Consider the following 22,144-nt stretch of genomic DNA (forward strand, 5'->3'; position numbering starts at 1 on the left):
TCAGTTACTGCATTCCTTGGTGTGCTTCTGGCGGCAGCAGTGTTTTTCACAGAGTTTGACCAACTCAGACACGATGAAAACTGAGGAAGCCAGTCCAGTAAGAAAGAGCAAGTCTGTAGAGAGGAAACAGAGCATGGGCAAACACAGTGGGCAGCTGGATTTCGTGTTGGGCTGAGGGTCATCCTTCAGTACATACCTGTTCTGGTGCATCAGCACAGAGGTACAGCCTAGCTATGCTCATGGTAGTTGTTGAATTGGAATAGACTTGTCTACTGTCTTGTCTATTCTTGTCCACAGTAGACACGCAGTCACAGCTGGTACAGCCTACGTGATGGCTGAACATCATTGATCATTTAGAATCACTGAACCCCACTTCCTACAAAGTTCCTAATGTAAATACGATATAATTTAACACAGTAGAGTTTGCTCAGTCTGATTCAGATGGTAAAATATGCACTGCATTTCAACTCAGCAACATTTACCGAGCTTTTTGCAAAATGAAGCGTCTGCATAATGATCCTGGATAGATTCATTTAATGAAAAATCATCAGACAGAGCTCATGGAAAATGTCAATCTGCCTGCATTTATGTACAGTAAATCAAAATTGAAAACCTGGAATATCATTAACTACACGCATTTTTGTGTAACTGCTTCTCTGTATTTAGGTATACGTGCCACTGCCTGATTGCTCCCACCAGCAATCTCACGGGAGCTGTCACGTAGCAACTCTGCAATTCCACCTGCTTTCTGAAGTAGCTGAGAAGAAGATAGATGTGTATTTTGTAACTTACCTAGCACTCCTAAGTTCTCTGTCTGGAAGATCTTCTGTAATGGAGGGACGTATATAACAGCCAGCTGTCCCAGAAATGACCCGAGCACAGAATACAAGAACATGCGGTTTCGAAAAAAGCCTATTTCCAGTATCAGCTTTGTCTAGAAAAGAGGGAAAAAAATAAAAGGAAACACAGCATTTCCCAATCTCCTGTCAGTATTTGAACGTCAGGCCGTGTCTTTGCACAGAAACTCTGCCACTATTGGGAGTACTGAAGTTACATGAATGCTAACTCGGGCAAGAGCTGGACAGCTGAAAGCATCACAGTTGAACAACGATGGGTAGCAAAGATGATAAAAATCACACTGCTCTGAAGGACTGTTAAAAAAAGCCTTCCCATGCAAAACGTTTGCATTCTAGTGGGTTTTCTTCAGACCAGAAATTGTTGCTGATACGACGATCTCACCTGAGAACGACACGTCAGAGCATTGAAGAGGTCAAAAAACACGAAACACGTGAAAGTCATGGTTGTGGTCCGGGGGGTTATGCCACCTTTAGGATTCTGAAAGCACACACACAGTTCCAGGGGTTAGTTAAGCCTTGCAACAGTAAGTCCATGCAATAGGTGAACTAAATATTCCCTGTAATGGTCCCAGGCAGTTCAAAGTATAGTTAAGTAAAGGAATAAATCTACTTCTAGTTAGTACAGGCAGCATTGACTTCTCCCTGCTAATTGCTGGGTTTATGATCTTATCAACCCTATTTTTAACTGATGCAGATTTTGAATGAAGCATATTCTAAACTGAGTTATCTACACCGTTACAGCACTAATAATTTGAACTACCCAAAATGTGTAGTACTTACATGCTTGATATCCTCTACATCTACAGAACTCTAGAGGCAAAAGCTACCTTGGAGTGTTGGAATCGTTTCAAGTCATAGTTTTCTCATTCTAGATAGGAAGGGTCAAATAAGAGACAAAACAGGAAGGCAGAAACAGAGCAAGGACTCTGGCTTCCTAACACTCTGCCCTTACTAATCCTTTCCCACTGGATGTATTTCAGGGAGTTAACGTGTACTGCCTTCAGAAATTGCCCTTCACTTCGTTCTGCACCCTGATGAAAACAAGATACGATTGCAGATTTTCCTCACCTCCTTCCAGAAGACAAAGAGGGTTCCGCTAATGATAATCAGAGCTGACATGAAGATTTTCAGGATCAGTGATTTGCTGAGTATAGTGTCCGTAATACATCGGGGTGGCTGTTTGATTGTATCCTTATCAACAGGTTCAACTCCCAAGCTGCCTCAAATAGAAGAGGAATGCTGCATTTAGTTAACACAGGTTGTCCTGAGATGATACTGCTGGTAAGAGAAGATGGATCTGGAAGATTAAATTCTTTTAAATAAAGCATGAGAGATGCCAGTGTTCTGGCAATGTTACATAAGGCTGTATTATCTGTGAGAGCAAGATAAAGGCCCTTTTTTGTTTTGCAAAGCAAACTGCTACAATGACATAATATTAAGCTATCATAGTGCATCGTACCCATACATCATCATAGAGAGAAAGCTAGGGGTAAGATTTCAGCCAACATCCCTCCCATAATGAAGATGCTGTAATTAGCAGTTCAATGAGGTTCTTGTATCTTGTGATTTTGGTTCCACCCCAAAACAGGAAGATGTCAAGCCTCAAGTAAGAAGCAAGTAAATAGCTTCAGGAGGGACCAGAAGGGAATACAAGGACAGCTTGTCTTATTTAGCCATCAAGTGATTGGCACACTGATAAGAAATCATAACAGCTTGTGCTCCTAAGCCAACACAAAGCTGTTACGTTGCTCATTTGTCTCTTTTATACCTTTGGGCTGGGGGCCCATCCATGATGATGTTGATCCATAAGATCTGCATGGCATTGAGTGGATTAGGTAGGTTGAGCACTGTTGACAGAGTAATTAAGCTCAAAGCTGAAATGCTCCTGCAAAGCACAAAAGGAGGTTTAGTCTGCGTGGCCTTGCTTCCACTGCAGTTAAAGCAAACAAGAACTCACGTGCTCAGCTGGAACCGGACAAAGTTTTTTATGTTGTAAAATATTCCTTTTCCCTCTTCTATTGCGTTCCTGGAAGGGAAGGGAGAATGCATTTAATAACTAACATTAACAGTGTTTCACACCGAGCTCTTCCTACCACACTAGAAGACAAGTTACCTTCTCTCGCTCTTATCTCAGCTGAAATAAAGGCCTCAGCTTAGAAAGAGGAGAACAATGTATCTTCTCAGTCAGAATGATTTTATCAGGACTAATCAATCTGAAAACTGTGGTTCACGTGGCCAGGTCTTGGTTCATAAAGCAAACACGTGACCTATTATATCCTCGCTCTACTCTACCTTCAGTGCCTGTTGTTACAAACCAACGGAGTGTTGCAAATTATGCATCTTTCCTCTGAACTTCTTGCACAAGGCAGAGGGAACAAGTTAAGATTACCCAGACCTGTAGGCACTTATAAATCTCCAGGTAGCTACAGTAACTGAGGAACCTCTATAGCTACAGCAACAAGAAGCCAGGGCTTTCAAGTGAAAGCTAGGTTTGTCACCACCACCTGAAACAAAAAAGTTATTGCAGTACATGCTACTGAAAGTGAGCCAGGTCCCGCTGAGGAATTCATCTCCACTTACACGTCCTGCCTCTTGTGATTTTCCCAGGGCTAGTCACATAACAGCCTCATTGCAATGGATAGCCAGAAAGCACCTGAAGTAAGAAAGGGTCAGGTACAAAGGAAGTCTCTGAACCTACATTACTGTTGAGAAGTCATCATCCACAAGGATCATGTTGGCAGCCTCTTTGCTGACATCTGTACCCGCCTGCCCCATGGCAATCCCAATATCGGCAGATTTCAGAGCCACAGCATCGTTAACACCATCTCCTGTCATTGACACAACGGCACCAGCTCTCTGCAGAGCCTGTGGGGGAGAAGAGAGGAGGGACTCTGAAGCCAGGAGAAGAGAAGTCCTGCTGGCAATTGCAGGGCACTGAACAGAACTGCTGCACAGTTTTGAATGCAGACTGCTTGTTAACACCAAGCATAATATTACTTGCATCTCCCAAATGACCCAGGAGAGGTGTGCAGCAGAAGCACTAACGATGTTGTTGTAAGCAGTGCTTTAGCTTTGGTTTTCTGGTCATCTAAGTTTGAGCTGATCTTGTCCTGGGAGACCAGGTCATTGACACAACTCCTGAGGCCCACCCTGTGCCTTACTTTTGCCAGGTTTACGATGAATTTGAGAAACTTTCAGTACCTTTATGATTTTTAGCTTGTGCTTTGGACTTGTTCTAAAGAAAATGGAAATCTGAAAAACAAAAACACATGATGGTATGAGATGGATGCTAGTGGAGATGGAACAAGGCCTTGATACTGTGTTCAAAACCATTACATTTTTGACAGTGGATGAGAGCTCTGACTCTGCCACTTGATCCAGCTCTTCCCCGGACATGGCTTTCAGTTTTCCATTGCAGAGACCAATATTCTGCCCTGCAAAGAGAAACCCAGAATAAGATCCGCTCATCAGCTCTGGAAAAAGGCAACATTTCCTGACTTGAGGAGCAGGGGCAGCAATTTAAGAGCTGATGAAGGCAGTCACCCTGGCAGTGTGGAAGCAATGCAACACTCAGGACTGGAGCTGGTACTGTGTCCAGCCCTCTCCTCTCCGCTGCTTGCACAGCGTACTTCTAAAGGCAGAAGGCAAAAATGGGAAGCACAGATGCTCACACTTGGAACATTAGCAGAGTCCATAATCCCAGCAAGGCCATTTATCTCATTTAAGGACATAAAGGCTGAGATTTTGCCATTTCTTGCTCTAAAATAGCACAAATCTACAGGAATTTGGCCCATGGTGCACAGCTGTTTTATTACTGCATTTAATATTTGTTTCAGTGGAAAAGGCAGGAAGTCAGTGATATTTAGAGCCTCTATTACACAAAGAATGATACAGATAATCATTGATAGGTAATGTAACAACACTGGACTGATCTGACAGAGTAGGAAGGAAACCAGGTTCATTACCTATAGCCACAGCAGTTTCCAGGGCATCTCCAGTTATCATCTTTACTGAGACACCAGACTCAACAAGGACCTGCACAGCTTCTTTCACTCCAGCCCTGGGGGGATCAATTATTCCAACCAGGCCCAAAAAGGTCAGTTTGCCAAGTTCTGAACCTGAAGCCAAAGCGAGTACTGGAAACAGAGGAGGGGAAAAAAAAGACAACAAAGCAAAATTACTTATAATTCATTTCCGTACATTAAAATGAACGCTTAGGGGAGATCTTAACTTTTCAGTTTTCCAACTGAAAAAGTCATTCAAGCCACATATTCAGATCTTTTTATATAGGAGGCTCAAAAAATTGCTCTGCTTGAACAGCATTTCTGTTTCCTACATTTCCCTTACAGTTTATTCCTATCCAATTTAAATACCTACTAAGTCTTCCCTAAAAGCAGGCAGATTGAGACAGTGCAACATTAGAGCAGACACTATTTAAGTGCTGTGTAAAACAATAGTGCCCCTGTGAAAACAGAAGTGTTTGAGGCTTTATTTTAATCTACGATTTGAGAAATAAATCTGGTTAAACTAGTGAAACTTTCATCATGTGAAGCAAGGCTCTGAGCACTCTGCTTCTGTTCTCACTGCCCAACCCATATTGTCCAATTGGTCCTGAATAACTCCGGGATATTCTGCCAGGTGTTCAGGGCAGCATTGCTCTGATGACTGAATCACAAGCTCACAGCAACTGCCTCAGCTAATTGCTTTTCTTTTGGAAGGTGATTTGCCATTCACAAGCCAGATTTAGATATTGCCAAGCAAGCTCTGTACACCAGTTACTAACCAGAAGATGCAGGACTGGAGAACACATACGTTAACTACATCTTCCAGACCTCGCTGCCAAGACATGTTCTCATTTACTTACATCCTGAGAACACGTGAAGGAGATGAAATGTCCCTGTTACTGTGTGAAAGTCTAAGATGTTTCTGATGTGATCTTTCAGCAATGAAGGAAATGCCACATTTGTAACAAATTCTCCACTTTGTGCACTGACATGAAGTCAGGATCAAAAGGAAATCGTTGCGTTTGGTCCTAATAAAGAATTGAAATAAACATCAAATGAAAATGTCAGGGCCCAAATCCATGCTCTGATCCCCCTTCACAGTTGCTTTTTGTTGCTCTTAAAACAGCTCTTCAAAGCAAAACTTGGCAGAGCACTGACTGGATCAGGTGAAGCTCTCAATGCAACTTTCACTCTGTAATTCAGATGATCACAGTGCTTCAGGGAAGAGAAACATTCACTGGTACCAGTGCTTATTTTCAGCTCCTTTCAAGCTCACTAAGTTAAATCCAGCAGGAAGGGGAAAAAAAAAAAATAGGGAGAAAAAAAAGATTAATGGTAACCAACATCCAGCAGACTAAAACCCTTGCTAGACTCTGACACGTACTATGGAGAGATCGTGCAAGGGATGCTAAGGGTTAAGCCTCTGCCCATCCTAACCAAAACTGAGCAGGAAGGTATTGGGGCACAACAAGGGACACAGGCAGCAAGGACTGACCTCGTAGACCTGAGGAGCCCATTCTTTTCTCTTCCTGCTGGTAGGAGGCTTTCTGCTGAGGTGTGAGCATTAATGAGATGCCACTGCTGTTATACATAGTGCAATGTCGAATCACTTCTTCAAATGCTCCTTTCATGAAGTAAATATCTTCCTGATCCTTTAGAGGGAGAAGATAATGTATTTTATCAAAGGAAAAAAAAAGAAAGAGGACATTATAAAATACTGGCAATGCATAAAGCTTTTCATCTGATACAGACAAAGTCCTTTCCTTGCTCTTTTGCCCGTTTCATAACATGCCCACCTGCAAGTGTTATTTATAGGATGCAATGGCTTTGCTTGGCCATTTTTCATGCTCAGCCACTGCAGACACAGCCTGATGAAAGGGTATGAGTTGTTCACCCAGAGAACATCATCAGCTAAAACAAGCTCCTTATTAAGCAGGGAGGGAAGAACAGCCAACATTTTCTTCCAAACATCACATCTCCCTTCTCCTGCCAGTTTTCACCAACAGCTTCTGTTTTCCTGATCAAACCACTCCACAAAAAGAATTCTCCTATTCGAGCACAGCACTACCAACTAAAATTACACCCAAGTCAGGAATTCTGAGGTTTGCTCAGTTTCTCCTCCTGATACACTTAACTTCTGAAAGCACTGTTTGCTGAAGAGATACCATTTCATGCCCATTGTTGAAGTGCACAATTAGAAACACGAAACCAGCCCACAGGACTGCTTGCTTTACCTGATTTTTCAGTGTGCATTTCACAGCCATCCACTTTTGTTCGGAGCTAAATGGAATTTCCTTCTTTCTTGCATAAATATCTTTTATGTCAGCTAATTCCATCTGAAGTACAGTAAAATAAGAAGAGCACTGTAATGCTGAACAATGCCAAAGCTTGTCTTTACTTTTTATGGCACAGCATATGTCAGGAACTGACCATGTACTTCAAAGGCAGTTGTGTTTTATAGAGCACAAGAGAAAGCATTGGGAAGAGTAGAATCTCTATTTCAAAAAGATCTTTCCCCTTGGTGCCTGATATGGGATAAACTAACCCACAGTTTGAAGCTTTTGCAAGAAGCACTGGGCTCCGTGAGAGCACTAACCATGGAGCTACACTGCTGTCCAGGCCCTCAGTGGGGCTTTGGATCAACTTTGTTAGAGTTACAGGCTTTAACATGAGGAGCTAAACCAGATGTCTGCATTGCTTCATCAGCCACCTGCTGTGACTTACAGCCCACCTGAGCTCAGAGGGCCACAAGTTCTGCAGGGTTGATCTGATGATTCCTTGAGGTGCTTATGGCCTTCTGTCTCTGAGCATGAGTACAACATTCATTCAAAATTCTTATTTTACATAATCATGTTCAGAACAATGTAAACAGCTATCAAATGATCCAAACCCAGGGTGGCCCTATGCTATGCTTTCCGGCATGGCCAGCTCTTGCTTGTTTTTCACACTCATCTTCCTCCTGAACTCTTAACTTGAATCCAGAGGAAATGTAAACAGACATTTTGGTTTGAGCTCAGAAGAAATCTATGCAGAATAGCTGCACTAATTAACCAAGCAAACAATTACTGCTGTTAGCACAGAAGCTCAGGAAAGGTGTTTGTCCATGACAAGAGACTTACATGGGAGAGGTGTACATCTACAACCCTGGGAGAAGAGAAAAGGAAAGAAAGGATAAAAGCAGTCTGCAGGCTTTAAAGAAGTCTGACCACTGCTGTCAGACTTAACAGGTCCAGCTTTTCTTTTTTTATTACTATTTTTTAAATTCTGGAATATTTTCAATCTCAGCAATCTTACCTTCATTGCGAGAGCAAGGAGAGCTCCTTCCGTGGGCTGTCCTATCACACTGTTTTTCCTGATAATGGCATTATTGACCACGCAGCCAGCCTAGAAAAAGGGAAGTACTCACATGGCTCATTTCTTCTAGCACTAAATTAATAGCTTTTTCCATCTCTTTCAATGAAATAGAGAGAGATTGCAGAATGAAAGCAACCACATCCCAAAAGATGTACTACTCCCTATAACTGCATCTCCTGAGATAAGTTCTTGTGCTTTCTAAACCTGCTTAATCCGCAGAATGTACCCTTTTTTTGGGTAAATTTTACATTTTGGACAAATAAACCTGAAGCAAAACTCTCTCTCTCTCTCTCTCTCTCTCTGTATATCAAACTAACTTCAGAAGTCATGAAAACTCAGACCTTCCTACCATTGCTGCTAATGTGCAGTATGGGTACAGTAAAGCCTAACCTCCATTTGAGGCTCCAGCTCAGATCGTTTCACTGTTCAAACACTCCACCTCAGCCTACACTCAAATGCCCAAGATTATATTCAATGCCAACATGAAATCCAGAGGCTGTGGCAGTGCATTTACATATTGATTGCACAGCTGGCTCAAGCCTAGGGTCTGTCTACATTAAAAACCTGAACATGGTAACATTAATTGCCCTGTCCTCTGCCAGAATCCTAGTTTGTTCCAAAACATCAGTGACACTCAACTTGATGACTCTGGCCTTTCCTTACACATCTTGATTGCTGCCTTTCACCAATTAGCTTCACGTTTCACATCATGACTACTTGGAGAATTTCTCCCTGACTGCACTCACCAGGCAGCTTGTTGAAGTTACAAAAGAGATAGTTTCGCACTCTTTACCCAAAACAATCTATGCTAATTAAAACTGAATGCAAATAGGACAAGCTGATTCATAACTTATACTCACCTCCACCAGTTTCCCAACTGAGACGTTGGAAAATTCTTTAAGTATTTCCTTTGATGGCAGAAGAAAAACATTTCCTTCTCCATTGTAGCCCACCCCACTGACCTGAGGAAAGGAGGGAGGGAGAACAACTTTCTCAGTGCCAGACGACACTACGCCACGTCTCCACACACTTCAGAAAATTTCTGATTTTGAAGGGATTTTTCTTTCTAGCTCAAGGCAACGCTGCTGGTAACGAATGCATATTAAGAAAACATAAGGACAAAAAGAATCAGCTCGTCTTCTGAGCTCAAGTTCTGTGGAAGTGCTGTGCAGCTCAATCAAGAGATCTTGTTCTTCGGTTGCAGTGGGTTCACTGGTATTGTTAAAGCCTGCATTTATCAACTCTGCAAGCAGGTAAATGAGCCAAATATTAATGCACTCATAATAAATATTCCTATAACAGATAGATCCACAAGGCTCAACAGCAGATTTCAGTGTTTACAATTGCAGAGAACAGCAGATGAAGTCAATTTGTTTATGTTATCTGAGTGGCTTTTGTACAGGCAGAGCTGGGGCTGCATGCCTCTCCAGCACTGCAGAAGTCCCTTCTCTTTGACCAAACCAGCAATGAAATGCTTTTTTGGGACTGACTCAACACTCCGTATTTGGGCTTCACAGAACTAAAAGCAAGTCAGCCCCACTGAGCTTGAATAGGAAAGCCCATATCACATCACCACCTCCATACCTCTGCCTGGAAGCCATCTGAGGTCACAAGTCGAGTCACTGTCATCTCATTGGCAGTCAGAGTGCCCGTCTTGTCTGAGCAGATGACATTGCAGCAGCCTGATGCAAGGAAGTTTTTAAATCAGAACTCATTAAGTTGTAAGGAAAGGATGACAGGAAAAGAATTTGATTATGCTTCATGGTATTGTGCAAGTAATTTGGTTGTGAGATGCAGTAGGGGACATCTGAAGATGTCTGCATTGTCCGAGCATCGGGTCACGAGCAGCCAAAGAAGACCATCATCTCCAGGAGGTGACCAGCATATCCAGGCACTGCATGCCAACAGAATGGCTATTATTACTATGTTCCAAGAAGAAGTATCAAATTCTCACTCCACCACATGCTTCCTCAGATAGGCCATTTAATTAGCCTTTGCTTCCCTATCTCTAAGTCAGGAACAGCACTTTCCCACCTTCCCAGAGGGTTGTGATGCTAGAAGTGTTGAAAACTGCTGCAAAAAGCACTTTAAAATCCAGCTACGAGTGGGAGCTGCCCCACTCATGCTTTGCTTTGTGACAATAAAGCATGTTTATGCCAGGGCCCATTTACAGCAGAATACAGCAAACAAGGGAATGAGAATAGTTAACACCATTCTATTTTCCATTCTCAGAAAGGGAAAAAAGATGACTTTAGCACAAAAGAGAATCAGACTTCAGCTCCGTTTGAAGTCTGAATATCTTCCCTGGCTCCGGAGGTGATTGTACAGTTTAGCAAAGACTCACCAACATGATGATTTCTAGGTAAGAGCCTGGAGAGAATAAAATAGATTGGGCTGTGAGTAAATTAACTGCAGTTTTGACTTGACTAGCTTTTCTGTGCTATCACCTCTAAACCAAGTAAAGCTGGAGGATCATGGCCTCAAGTTGCACCAGGGGAGATTCAGGTTGGACACTAGGAAAAAATTATTCTCTGAAAGAGTGATCAGGCACTGGAATGGACTGCCCAGGGAGTGGTGGAATCACCACTGGAGGTGCTCGAGGAACATTTAGATGTTGTATTGAGGGACATGATCTAGTATGGAAATATTGGTGGTAAGTGGATGGTTGGACTGGATGATCTTGGAGGTCTTTTCCAACCTTGGTGATTCTATGATTATTTTTCTCCCTTTGAGACGTTTACCAGATGCTGTACAATTTATGTACGGAGAGTACAGTTTTTTCCACTTCTAGGTCACCTGGCAGAGTACCTGACATCTTCCAGTATGTCTATTTGGGCATAACCCTTCCAGAACAAAATTCTTAATGAGATAAGGCAGTCTCAGATGTCTGGGTCAGGGCAGGTACAATAAAATCAGAGTGATAAGATTCCTTAACTGCAGAACAAACAAGGGCAGTTCAAACAATAGCAGCATTTCAAAGGCAGACAAATCTTAGCTGAAGATCCAGCTGCACAGCAGATATCTTGAACTACCTGGGCCAGGCTTGGCACTTGGTGCACATTTTATGAGTGGTCCTAAATGCACAACACGTTTGCCCCTTCATATGATTGCCATAGTGACCAAGGTCAGAATAGCAAAGCCTGGAATACAGTGACCTGGAGATGAGGGCCAGTTTGAAGATAAGGAATACTTTCAAAAGAGTTTATTCTGCCCCGTGCTGCGAGAGTGAGCTGGATCTCAACATCCTCTCTTATCCCTATTTTCCACAGCTCTTTGAACACGAGGGAGATGGCTACACAGACTACAGGAAACCAGATAGTTTTGTCTATGCCATCAGGCTCAACTTGAGGGGCTGCAAGGCTTTTTAGCCAGACAGCAGAGAAGTGGATGGCAGGGACCTGCAGGATGGTCCCATGGAATGGGGGAAAAGGAGAAACCCAGCCTTTCAACTCAAACAGAACAGGCAAGGCTGCAGAGGAGTACTGCTCCCCATGGGCCGCTGCCGTGGGATGGGTTGCAGCAGGAGGAAGATGTCACAATTGATTTCTCTCTGCATCACTCCTAAAAGATGACAGCACCTGATCACATTACTGTCACTAAAGTAAGGGAAAAAGGTGAGGAACATGAAGTAGCATTTAAGTTTGAGGGGGTTGCTCAGGCCCAGTAAGCATATTCCAAGATAGAATACACATATTTTCATATTAAAATAATAAGTAATAAAGCAATTAAATAAAGTAATAAAATGATAGAATAAAAATCAAACTGAGGCTCACTTGGCCTCAGCTGAGTTTGTACGAATGACCAAAACCTCTGGCTCCTCTGCAAACTCACCTAAGGTTTCTACGATGGGCAGCTTCTTCACAATCACTCTTTTCTTGGCCATACGAAGAACACCCAGCACCAGTGTCACAGTGACCACGATGGGAAGGCCCTCTGGGATGGCAGCCACTGCCAGGCTGGGGGCAACAGAGAGAAAATGGTTTCAATGTACTGGTCAGACTGCAAGTGCTGGCCAACCACTGCAAAGGGACATCTCTGTGGGGTGAGTCTTCCTGCCTACATGGGCACATCTGAGTGGAAGTGGGCACTGCTAACCACTGGGACTGCTGAGAAAAAAAATAAAAAGCAAGATATCTATCCAGCCCTTCAACATTTTCCTGGGTAATTTTGACAAAGCGTTCACTTTTCTTTTTCACGTGGTTGAAGAGCATTAACTTCTGGTTCAGCAGGGATTTAGAGGCTGGATTTCGTTCACTTGGATGGAACGTAAACTCTCCCTGACATCACATCTCATCCGACAGCTACTGACTCCCGTCCATACACAGCCCCACATCTCCTACATGTGGGTACAAACTACGTCAGGAGAGCATGAGCTGCCCAGATATCTCTATGCTGTGCACACTGAAGGGGGCCAACATTAAAGCCCACAACAGCTGGCATGCTAGGAAAACTCAGACGCTGGCCATATCTCTCCTTCACTTATTTCCTTGGGTAATTGAGCACTTCCACATGTCTCCAAAGTGTAACCAAGGAGGACTTTCAGCCACAGGCTGCTCCCCTGCATTCAGACTTAACTGCTTTTCTTTGCCACCACACCTCATTCCCTGTTGCTCTGTTGTCCCCCCATCTGTAGTATTGTTTATATTTATTTATTTCCACGGAAAGCTTTTCTAAAGGACTCATTTGAGAGTCATGACAACATCAAACAATAGATTTTATGGGCGCTACTAAAAACACATGGTTTATTATGTTTGATTAAGAGCTTGCACATGCATTTCAGGTCCATAAAATACACATTCCTGTCATTATGTGTAAATCTAGAAAGTACAGCAAAGGTTAATATTTGCTGTTGTTACACTCCCACTGAATTCATAGCACAGACAGGAAAGGACACTCATGGCAAGATGAGCTGGGAAGTGCCAGTGAAGATTTTCAAAATACTTGGTTCAGAGAAAATAAGGAAGAATATATTTGAATGTAATTGATTTCCAAAGACATCCATGCTTCTTTTTCTGTTAAACTCAATTATAAAGCCAACGTTAATCACACCAGGTGCAAGATCAGCATGTACTTCAGAAGGATCTTATGCAAGCTCTCTTCTGTGAAGTGCCCATTGTTTTGAACAGAAAACTCCCTGGAATGTATTTCAGTACAAATCAAAGAGAAAAGGAGCTTTCAAATCCTTACCTAACTCCAATGGTGAACATGCTGAGAAGATGCTTTCCTTGTAACCAGCCAATGAGCATTATTAAACCTGGCGGGGGAAAAACATCAAATTAAAAACACTGAGAAAAGTATACGTCTCCAATCTGCTTTAGCTGCTGTTGAAGAACGAATTATGCAGCGAAGCCCCCAGATCTCTGCTTCCACCTCCCAAAATCTCAGTAATTCCCACCAAGTACTTTTAAAAGCAGCAGCCCTGGATCACAGAAGGCTCTCCCAGCTCCACACACAACTGTGAGCATTGTGTTTAACTCACCAATTATGCCAAAGGAGAAAAGGGTGAGTTGCTTCCCCAGTCTGTCCATGCTTTTTTGGAGAGGTGTTTTGGGAGTCTGGAAACATGAGAGAACAGCTGTTTTTCTTTGTGCATTATGAAAGATGAGAAGATGAAGGTAGGGCAGAATGATAGCCCCACACAGACATAGTCATTATTACTGTGGTCCTTACAACTGCCCCATGCTGCCCAGTGCTTACCCACTCCAAACCTGAGATCAACAGTTGATTAGTTTCTAACACCTCATCTGTGTTTGGTTCAGAGATGCAGCCAGTGAAAGCATGGCATGTGTACAACTAAAAATTGATATACTAGAGGAAGTGGAGGAAAATAAAGAAAGAAAACCAACCAACCAAGAAGTCACGTGGTTCAGGCATCTCTCAGTCATGCAGGCATTCAACAGCAGAGACAGATCTAATGCATTAACCCCCAGCAGTGCTCCCCCTCATGATTCACCATTTCCAGAGTGACCCAGAGACTTTACCTCTTCGGCTTGCATCATTTTGAACACCTCTCCAAACTGTGAATTTTCACCTGTCCCGATAACTACACCCTGAAAAGAGGAAAAAAAGAAAAAAGGAAAACAGATGAAAAATCTTTTAGATAAGATTCTGTGACTAACATCAGGGAAGAGACTGGGGGTGAGAGGACTCACTTTTCCCTTCCCATATCGCACCAGGGTCCCCATGAAAACAACATTGCTCAGAGTGGTTATATCTCCAGCTTCTAGTAACACACCATCAGTCTTGTTGCAAGGCTCAGCTTCTCCTGTAAAACTGGATTCATCCACCAGCAGATCTGTAACCTAAATAAAAACATGCAATTTCTTGCACTGGTAACACACCCTTTCAAAGCTGGCCCTTCTCCACGGAGCTGCATTTACCTCTATTAGCCTGAGGTCTGCAGGTACCCTATCACCAACAGAAAGATATATGATATCCCCAGGCACAAGCTCTCTTGCTAGAAGATGCTGCAGTTTTCCTTCCCTCAGGCTAGATTAGACAAATGGAAAAAGAAGAGAAGAAACCAGGCTGTGAGCTCATTATTCTTTCTGCAGGCTCAGGAATGACAGGCAGGAAAGCAAGAGCTCTGCCCCAAGGATCCTGCAGTGTAAATAACAAAATCTGCACTAAACATAGAATCATAGAATGCTTTGTGTTGGAAAAGACCTTAGAAATTATCTTTTTCCAACCCCCCTGTATGGGCAAGGACAGCTCCCATTAGACCATGAGAAGAGAGAGTTCCTTCCCTCTTGCTCAGTTTAAATTAGTGAACAGAAGGGTACATCACAGAACATTTACATGTCACCAATAAATGACATGAGGTCCCAATTAGTTACGCTGCAGTGCTGTCTCCCCAGAGCTTTCTCTTCTCCAGGCTGAACAACCCCAGCACTCTCAGCCCATCTTCATCTTCCAGACACTGCTTTCTCATTACACCAGCAACGACCTGCAGTCATACTCCTTGCCAGCCAGTCCTGCCCCATAACCCATAGGACTCACACCCTACCAGCCAGCTGCGCCTCACCAGTTGCACTCAGGAGGAACCAACTTGTTCAGCTCTTCCAGAGACTTTTCAGAACGATACTCCTTTTAAATCAGAAAGGAAAAGAAACCACGTTAGGTGAGCAACCTGCTGGGGGCAGTGGGGCTGAGCCCTGCTTCACGTACCTGGATGAAGGCCACGGTGACCACGATGAGCACAGCCTGAGGACAGAGAGGTGTTACAGGCACTTTGGCTTTGGGAAGCAAAGGGCTGGGGAACAGGAGATGTGCACCTACCATGGTGATGCTCGCAGCATCCTCGTACTCCTTAGTGATGACGCTTACCAAAGCGGAAGCCAGCAACAAGAGAATGAGGGGATTTTTAAACTGGAAAAGGAAACAAAACGAATCAGAACATAAACATGGTCTGAGCTGGTCTCAGAGCTGTTCAGAAAGGGCTGGAGATGCTGTCTGGCTGCAAGAACCTTCCTGTATGGAGTGGGTGCAGTGTTTGTAGTCAGATTGGGGTCCGCGAGGACAGCGCTGAGGCTCACACCAACACACATCGATGTCCCCACTTTCCCCCACCCTACACAGGCAAGGTTTGCCTTTTCAGACACCTAGGGCAGGGCTAGCACTGAAATCTCCTTAGAGGCATGACAGGCACGGACAAAGCCTTTTATTGTCTTTTAGAATTTGATACTAGAACTCCTATCTTTTTTCCCCCCACCCTCCCCTTTTCTCCTCATTAATCTGCCAAGCTCTGCCCTGGTCACAGGAGCCAGCACTGTCAGTGTTGCAACCCCCACCCCCCCAAAATGGGAAACATCACCAAAATCAGCAGCAGAATGGGGAAGCCACACACTATGGGAGAGTACTGTCACTTTCTCCTTCACTTGTGGCAAGGATTTTAAGGGCCCTGCTCCCATATGCAAAAATCACCACTCCATTTAGCTAGCATAGGAACTGGTAGAATTAAATGGCACTGAATAATTTGTTTCATGTCCTCACAGGAGAAATAATTTGTTAAGGCAGTCAAGGAAGAGTCAAAAAACAAAACAAAACAAAAACCGAACAACCAAACCAAACAACGCAGCATCTCATTTTTTTTATTGAAAATAAAAGAATCCTTGAAGAGATTGAGTGATGCTTACATCAAAGCAGTAAAAGTGCATTGATCACACAGGAAAAAAAGGATAATCCTTGAAATAAAAAGCAAGCCTTCCAAAACAAAGAGAATCTTCATTACCCAGCTAAGACAACACCAAAGGGAGCAAAGTAACAATAATAAAAATTAAAAAATAGCCAAACAGTCAAATTGCTAGCTGAAAACAAATAGGTAAATAAAACCACTCTTCCTATTTGGTTAAAAACCTCAAAGAATCACAGAATCACCACGGTTGAAAAAGATCTCCAAGATCATCCAGCCCAACATCCATCTACTGCCAACACTGCCCCACTACACCACGTCCCTTAGTACCACTCCTAAACCTTTCTTGACCACCTCCAGGGATGGTGATTCCACCACCCCCTGGGCAGAGGAAGTGATCTTTCAGAGAACAAAAATTAACAAAAATTCCTTGGAGAGGTGAAAGATGCTTTCAATGTATATGAGAGTATTTAAGAACATTCAAGATAAGCTGGCTGGGGAAAACAAAGACAGCAAATCCACCTTCTGCCTGATTCCTTGGGTACAGCTGGCTTTCCCAAACCTTGCCTGATTTTATCACCTTAAAGAGAACAGATGCGCTCAGAAACCAGTTCACTGAGCTATAACTTTTGATTTGTGGGCTGCATGGAGATAAAAAGGTTTATTTTTATTTTCAGATGTTATCTCCAGGTTAAATGAAGCCGCATCTGCACCTCACAATGGCTTTACTGTGGGAACAGTTTCTGGATCTGGGGCACATCCTGTCCCAGGGCTGAATTGATGGAATGTTTCAATACAGAGACTTGCCCAAGCCACCCCAGTTAGGAGCTGTCAGCAGGAACCAGGAATCCATGCCAAAAATACTTACCTGGTCCAGGTATTTCTTCCATATAGGCTCTGTGGCATCTACTGAAAATTCATTCCAGCCATGTTTTAACCTTCGCTGCAGCACAGAAAACTCAGAGAGCCCAGTCTGTAAATCAACCTAGCAGGACATCAAAGTAAAACAACATTACGTGGTGTAGGATACTCACAGAAAACTACAAAAGCAAGTCTAAACATCAGACTCTCACTTCACCCAGGAGCAAAGCAAGAGAGACTGAGAACCTCCCTCTTATGCCTCAGTACCTCTCCATCCATCTCACTGGCCATAAGCAGCAGTCACAATGCCAGGCATTGCACCCAGCCCTGCCAGGGTCAACATCCCTGCTGGGGACCAACAACCCCATTCAGCAGCAGCAATGCTGTGAGCAGGGGATGAGGCAGAGCTGGAGCATGAGGCCAGGCTGTGAAGTCAGCTGAGAGCGATAAAACCAGGAATTTTGTCTCTGAAATTAAACTTGCTCTAAAAAGCAAGTTTGAAATATTTTGTGTGCACTCGCATGATGATTTTTAAGGAGCTGCTGGTGATTTGGGTCAATAGCTGCACAGCCTACAGTGTTATGTTTCTGAATGTAGCTAAAATCCCTTACGTTTAAGGCTTTAGCCAAGTCTTCTTTATGGCATTTACAAGCATCTTTTGGTAGCAGAACTGTCACTTCCTTCTCCTGTTCAATGACTTTCAGCTCACACTCCTGGCTCTGCAGAAAGGAGATAAAAGGAGATAAAGCACTTGTTAGATGAGGGCCCCATCAGCAGAAACCATTTAGCATTTCTCTACTCCTTCCTCAACCCCATTCTCTTATCCTACCAGCCCTGTGGTCCCATAGGTAACAAAACCACATCCCCACTGCAGCACTTTATAACACTCCCTAATTAATCCTCAGCCCCAAAGTCAGGTGCACCTCATTGCTCTACAGCCCCAGCGTTCACCCCAAGGTTGCTAGGAATGTTGGCTCTGTCCCTGCAGGCAGGAGATCCTTCCTGTGGGGGTGGGAGAGCAGGACATTTGCTGTGCTGTCAGAATGACCAACATTATTACACTCAATTCTGTTTGGTTATTAGGCTAAATTTGCTCACCCCTGTGTACATCCAATGGTCAGCTCATCATTGCAATCCTCTCCAGCTGCTTGGCAGAGAGGGGCAGGCAGGGACTGGGACCAGCTGAGTGGTTTTCTATCAAACTCTCACAATGACTGAGGTGCTGCCTGGGTTGAAAGGCTGTCTGAACCTTCTTTAGGGTTGTTATCAGCTGGCAGAAAGCAACACGATTAGGAGCTGAATTGCCAAAAGACAAATGTGGCAGTGCTGTGGGCAGGAAAGCATGAGGGGCCCTGTTGTTTGCAGGGATCCCGCCCGAGATAAGCATTTTGACGTGCCAGAGTTACCAGTGTTTCCCTCTGTGTTCTGTGCTCAGAGAAAGGAAAGCCTGGTTCTCCTTGTTAAAAACAAAACCAACCTGTCAGAGGGAAAAAAGAATGGTAATGGTGAGCTAGGACGATCTCTGCCCCAACAGGAGGAAGCAGACCCTGCCTCCATCGCCTCCAAGTGGGAGAAACCAGCCTCATCTTACGGATCTTATGGATTGATGAAAGGTGATGGAGGATGGGAAGCGGCACAGGCACGAGGCAATGTGCCTACAGTTTTACACTGCTGGTGGAGCAGCCAGGTCTGCCAGCTCTATCACTGGTATTTACCTTCAGGAAGGTGTGGAGAAGAGGAATGACGGAAGCACATGTGTGGATGTCTGAGCACCATGGCTGCTGTGAATGAGTGCTTTTACTGCTGTGAGCTAATCCATAGTGATCAGCCTGTGCCTGGCCATGACTGCCTATCAGCATGGTGTGGCTTTTACTTCCAGGACAGCTCCAGTGATGTACAAGTTGGGAGTATGTTTGGCATCGTTTTCTATCTATGTTTTAAACCAGATGTGGGCTATCAATATTAACAATTCACATTTTCAGCCCTTTATCCCTTATACGTAACTGAAGCACAACAGAGTGACATCATACAGCTGGGCAACAAGACACAACAAAACCAAAATCAGAATTTACCCGTTATTTTGCAAGCTCAGGGGATGCTGGGGGACAGGAGAACTCTGTGGCAGAGCTGTGCAGCTGCCTGCCCTGCCACCTCCATCCCTGACCCCAAAACAAGCCATCAATTGTTATGCAGCAAGGGGAAAAGCATGGGGCTCCTGGACCAGTCTGTATGTTGTAATCTGGTCATAAGTGGGCTAAGTTGTTTAGTCTAACAAGAGGTCCTTTAAAGCCTTAAGCAGAAGCCTTCTTGTGTATTCTTCATGCTTATGGAATGAAATAAGCTCACCTCAACCCTGAATGGAGGACAGGGCTGGGTAGTGTCTGTGCTCAAGTCTTTGGCTCCTGAGACTCGGCTGGATTCAGTGCCACAAGGGAAAGGACAGAAAGGGTTCTGCAGATGCAATGTGCATGGGGTGTCAGGGAAATGTGAGTCATTTACCAGGCTAAATCACAGCCTGGGAATATGCTCCTGATACACCAAGTTGTTCAAGCCATGGCGGTTACTGGGATGCTTACAAAATACAAAGAATTGTTGGGTGAACTTAAATAGAACAGCTTGGAAATTTTCTTTTTGAGGGTGTAATAACTGTGCTACTGATTACTCCACCGCACAGACCAGCAGTGACCCCACAGACCTTGAAGCGGTTTCTATTTGTGACAGCATTATTAGAAGCTTTCCTGGTGTGCCCCAAAATAACATCTATGAAGGCTCTGGAATGAGATCCCTCCTGACATCCTCCAGCCCCTGCAGAGCTGTGCTGCAACAGTCTGCCTTGTGTTCACCACCAAGGACCTGCCTGAAGCCACTGGGCTTTCACATCTCTGCCTACTTGCCATGCCCACAGCAGAAACTGGTCATCCTACCATACTATGAGCGTGTCACACTCTGCAGGACCAGAGCTATAATTCAAGCAGGGCGTACATCTCACAGTAAATATGTATCACTGTTTATTTTGGCACAGCAGCAGAACAAGCCAGCCTAATTGCTGGAGGCACTGTGACTGCACAGTGTTAGAAACCTCAGCCTCCCATTGAAACAAGACTGCAGACACTCACAGCCTCAGCCGCATCGCCCTCTCCTTGGGGTCTGGGGCTGTGCTTGAGGAGCACGGAGCAGCACCACACACCGTGCTGCTATGAGGAAGAGCTCAATGCCTTGCTTTCTTCTCTCTGTCACGCTGATCAGCCCCTCTGCTGGAAAGACAAGGCTCTGAAAGGCTCAGAGGATTAGCAGAAGTGATATCTGAGAACAGGCCTCAGTCAGATGATCGCAGGAAAGAACCTGAGGATCTGGAAACGTATGGATGGTTTTGTTGAGAATGGACTAAGGGCAAACCCTGCATGCTGAGGATCGGGTTCATGTGGGAGAGCACCGCATCACTCTGATGTGTGGGAGAAAAGTGTGTCTTGAGCAATGGAAATCCCTGTGCTGAGCAAGTGTGGCAACAAAAGAATCCCAGCCTGCAACTTTTAGTGGAGAAAAACCAACAGTAGCAACAAATGTGACAGCTGAACCACTGTGCTTTGACCCATCGGTGACAGTAGTGATAAGAGGTGGTAAAAACCAGCATTTGTACATCAGCATCTTTCAGGAAAAGCGAGCACTGTGAAGCAGGCTCCTCAAGCTGAGCCCTGCAGCCCAGCTCAGTGCAGCAATGCCCAGGAGCAGCACAGGGAACCCACGGTGGGTGCACTGCCCAGCAACCCGCAGACCCTGAGCGGTGTGCACTGCATGCAGCCCACAGAAACAAGCCCCCTCCTCACCCTGCTGCCTGGCAGACATCGTTACCCCCATCCCAGCTCACAGCCACAGCCCCATCACACACTCCCACGGCACAGAGCAGATCGGCAGGCAGAGGCGACAGACTGAACCCCAAGCACAAAAAGTATTTCGGCAGGTCCCAGCAAGGGCTTTGGGAAATCCTCACCTCCTCTTCTGGCTCGGTGCTCCCAAGGGGCTGATATTTCTGCACGAAGCGAGCAGATGGCCGTTTGGGGAAGAGCTTGGCGAGCACTCCTTCCACCATCTTTGCCGGGGCGGTGGGAGCACCCGGTGCCACGGGCACTGCTTGGATTGCCCTGCAAGCACAGGGCTGTGGTTACAGGCAGGGAGAGGCAGTGTCACCTGCTGCCAAGTCACGCCTTCGGCTGCAGGTGCCGGAGGGAGGCTGCACACCCTTCGCCCACAAAGCCAGAGGAAGCCTGTCTATGTTTAAGAGAGGTTGTGGCGATACGAGAGCGTGGTGTGTGTGTGCACAGCACCTGGAGATCACACTGAGAGCTTAGCAGCTTGGATTTTCTTCTGCTTGGGCACCGATGCATGGCGTGTGTGTAAGGTGAGCCCCCACCCTGCTCAGGTGAACCCACTGTGAGTTTGCGATGCTGATTTATTAAATAGCGCGGTCGTTCATCTGCCAGAGGGGAGTGTTTTCTTGGTGGATCTCAACATATGGATGAGGTTAACCAGCTGTGTACTTTGGGAGATTTACAGCTGCCTGTCAGGGAGCATCATGCTTGGGTCTGCACCGGGAAACCTACACACTCCCCCAGGCAGTGTGACTGCAGGGCTCATGAGGCTTAAACTGTCCCTCTGGGGTAGGCAAACTGTGGGATTAAATCCTACCTCTCCAGGGAAAGCTGTGGTTAGGGAACAAAGGTCATTCCCAATTAAAGGAAAAAAAATGGTGCCATTATCTGCAGAAGAACTGTTTTCTGCCAGCACCCCAATCTGCCTGTGGTGCCCAAAGCCTGGCCAACTTCCAACCACTGAGCCTTTCAGTGCAGCCTTACTTGCATCTTCCAGGTCCCAGCTCCAGCAAAAATGGAGGAGCCCTAGGGACACCCCACATGATGCTGTAAGATGCAGGGAACACTTGT

At 44.8% G+C, this 22,144-nt stretch overlaps 1 protein-coding gene across 1 annotated transcript; it reads right to left on the reverse strand.

Annotated features, from left to right (window-relative positions):
• Positions 1-21,294, reverse strand: ATP2C2 (ATPase secretory pathway Ca2+ transporting 2; the record flags this gene model as incomplete). Its single annotated transcript, XM_079541677.1, has 27 exons — positions 1-113; positions 793-934; positions 1,240-1,335; positions 1,926-2,073; positions 2,626-2,742; positions 2,815-2,883; positions 3,556-3,722; positions 4,059-4,109; positions 4,194-4,291; positions 4,823-4,993; positions 6,357-6,513; positions 7,096-7,197; positions 8,156-8,245; positions 9,076-9,177; positions 9,800-9,897; positions 12,047-12,171; positions 13,403-13,469; positions 13,695-13,770; positions 14,197-14,265; positions 14,368-14,517; positions 14,596-14,704; positions 15,240-15,301; positions 15,383-15,418; positions 15,494-15,583; positions 17,215-17,331; positions 17,819-17,926; positions 21,196-21,294. The coding sequence occupies 27 exons, from the start codon at positions 21,292-21,294 to the stop codon at positions 1-3; spliced, it is 2,829 nt and encodes a 942-aa protein (XP_079397803.1).
• Positions 21,295-22,144: the final 850 nt, after the last annotated feature.

The sequence above is a fragment of the Tetrao urogallus genome (genome assembly GCF_951394365.1).
Source record: "Tetrao urogallus genome assembly, chromosome: 12".
Taxonomy (NCBI): domain Eukaryota; kingdom Metazoa; phylum Chordata; class Aves; order Galliformes; family Phasianidae; genus Tetrao; species Tetrao urogallus.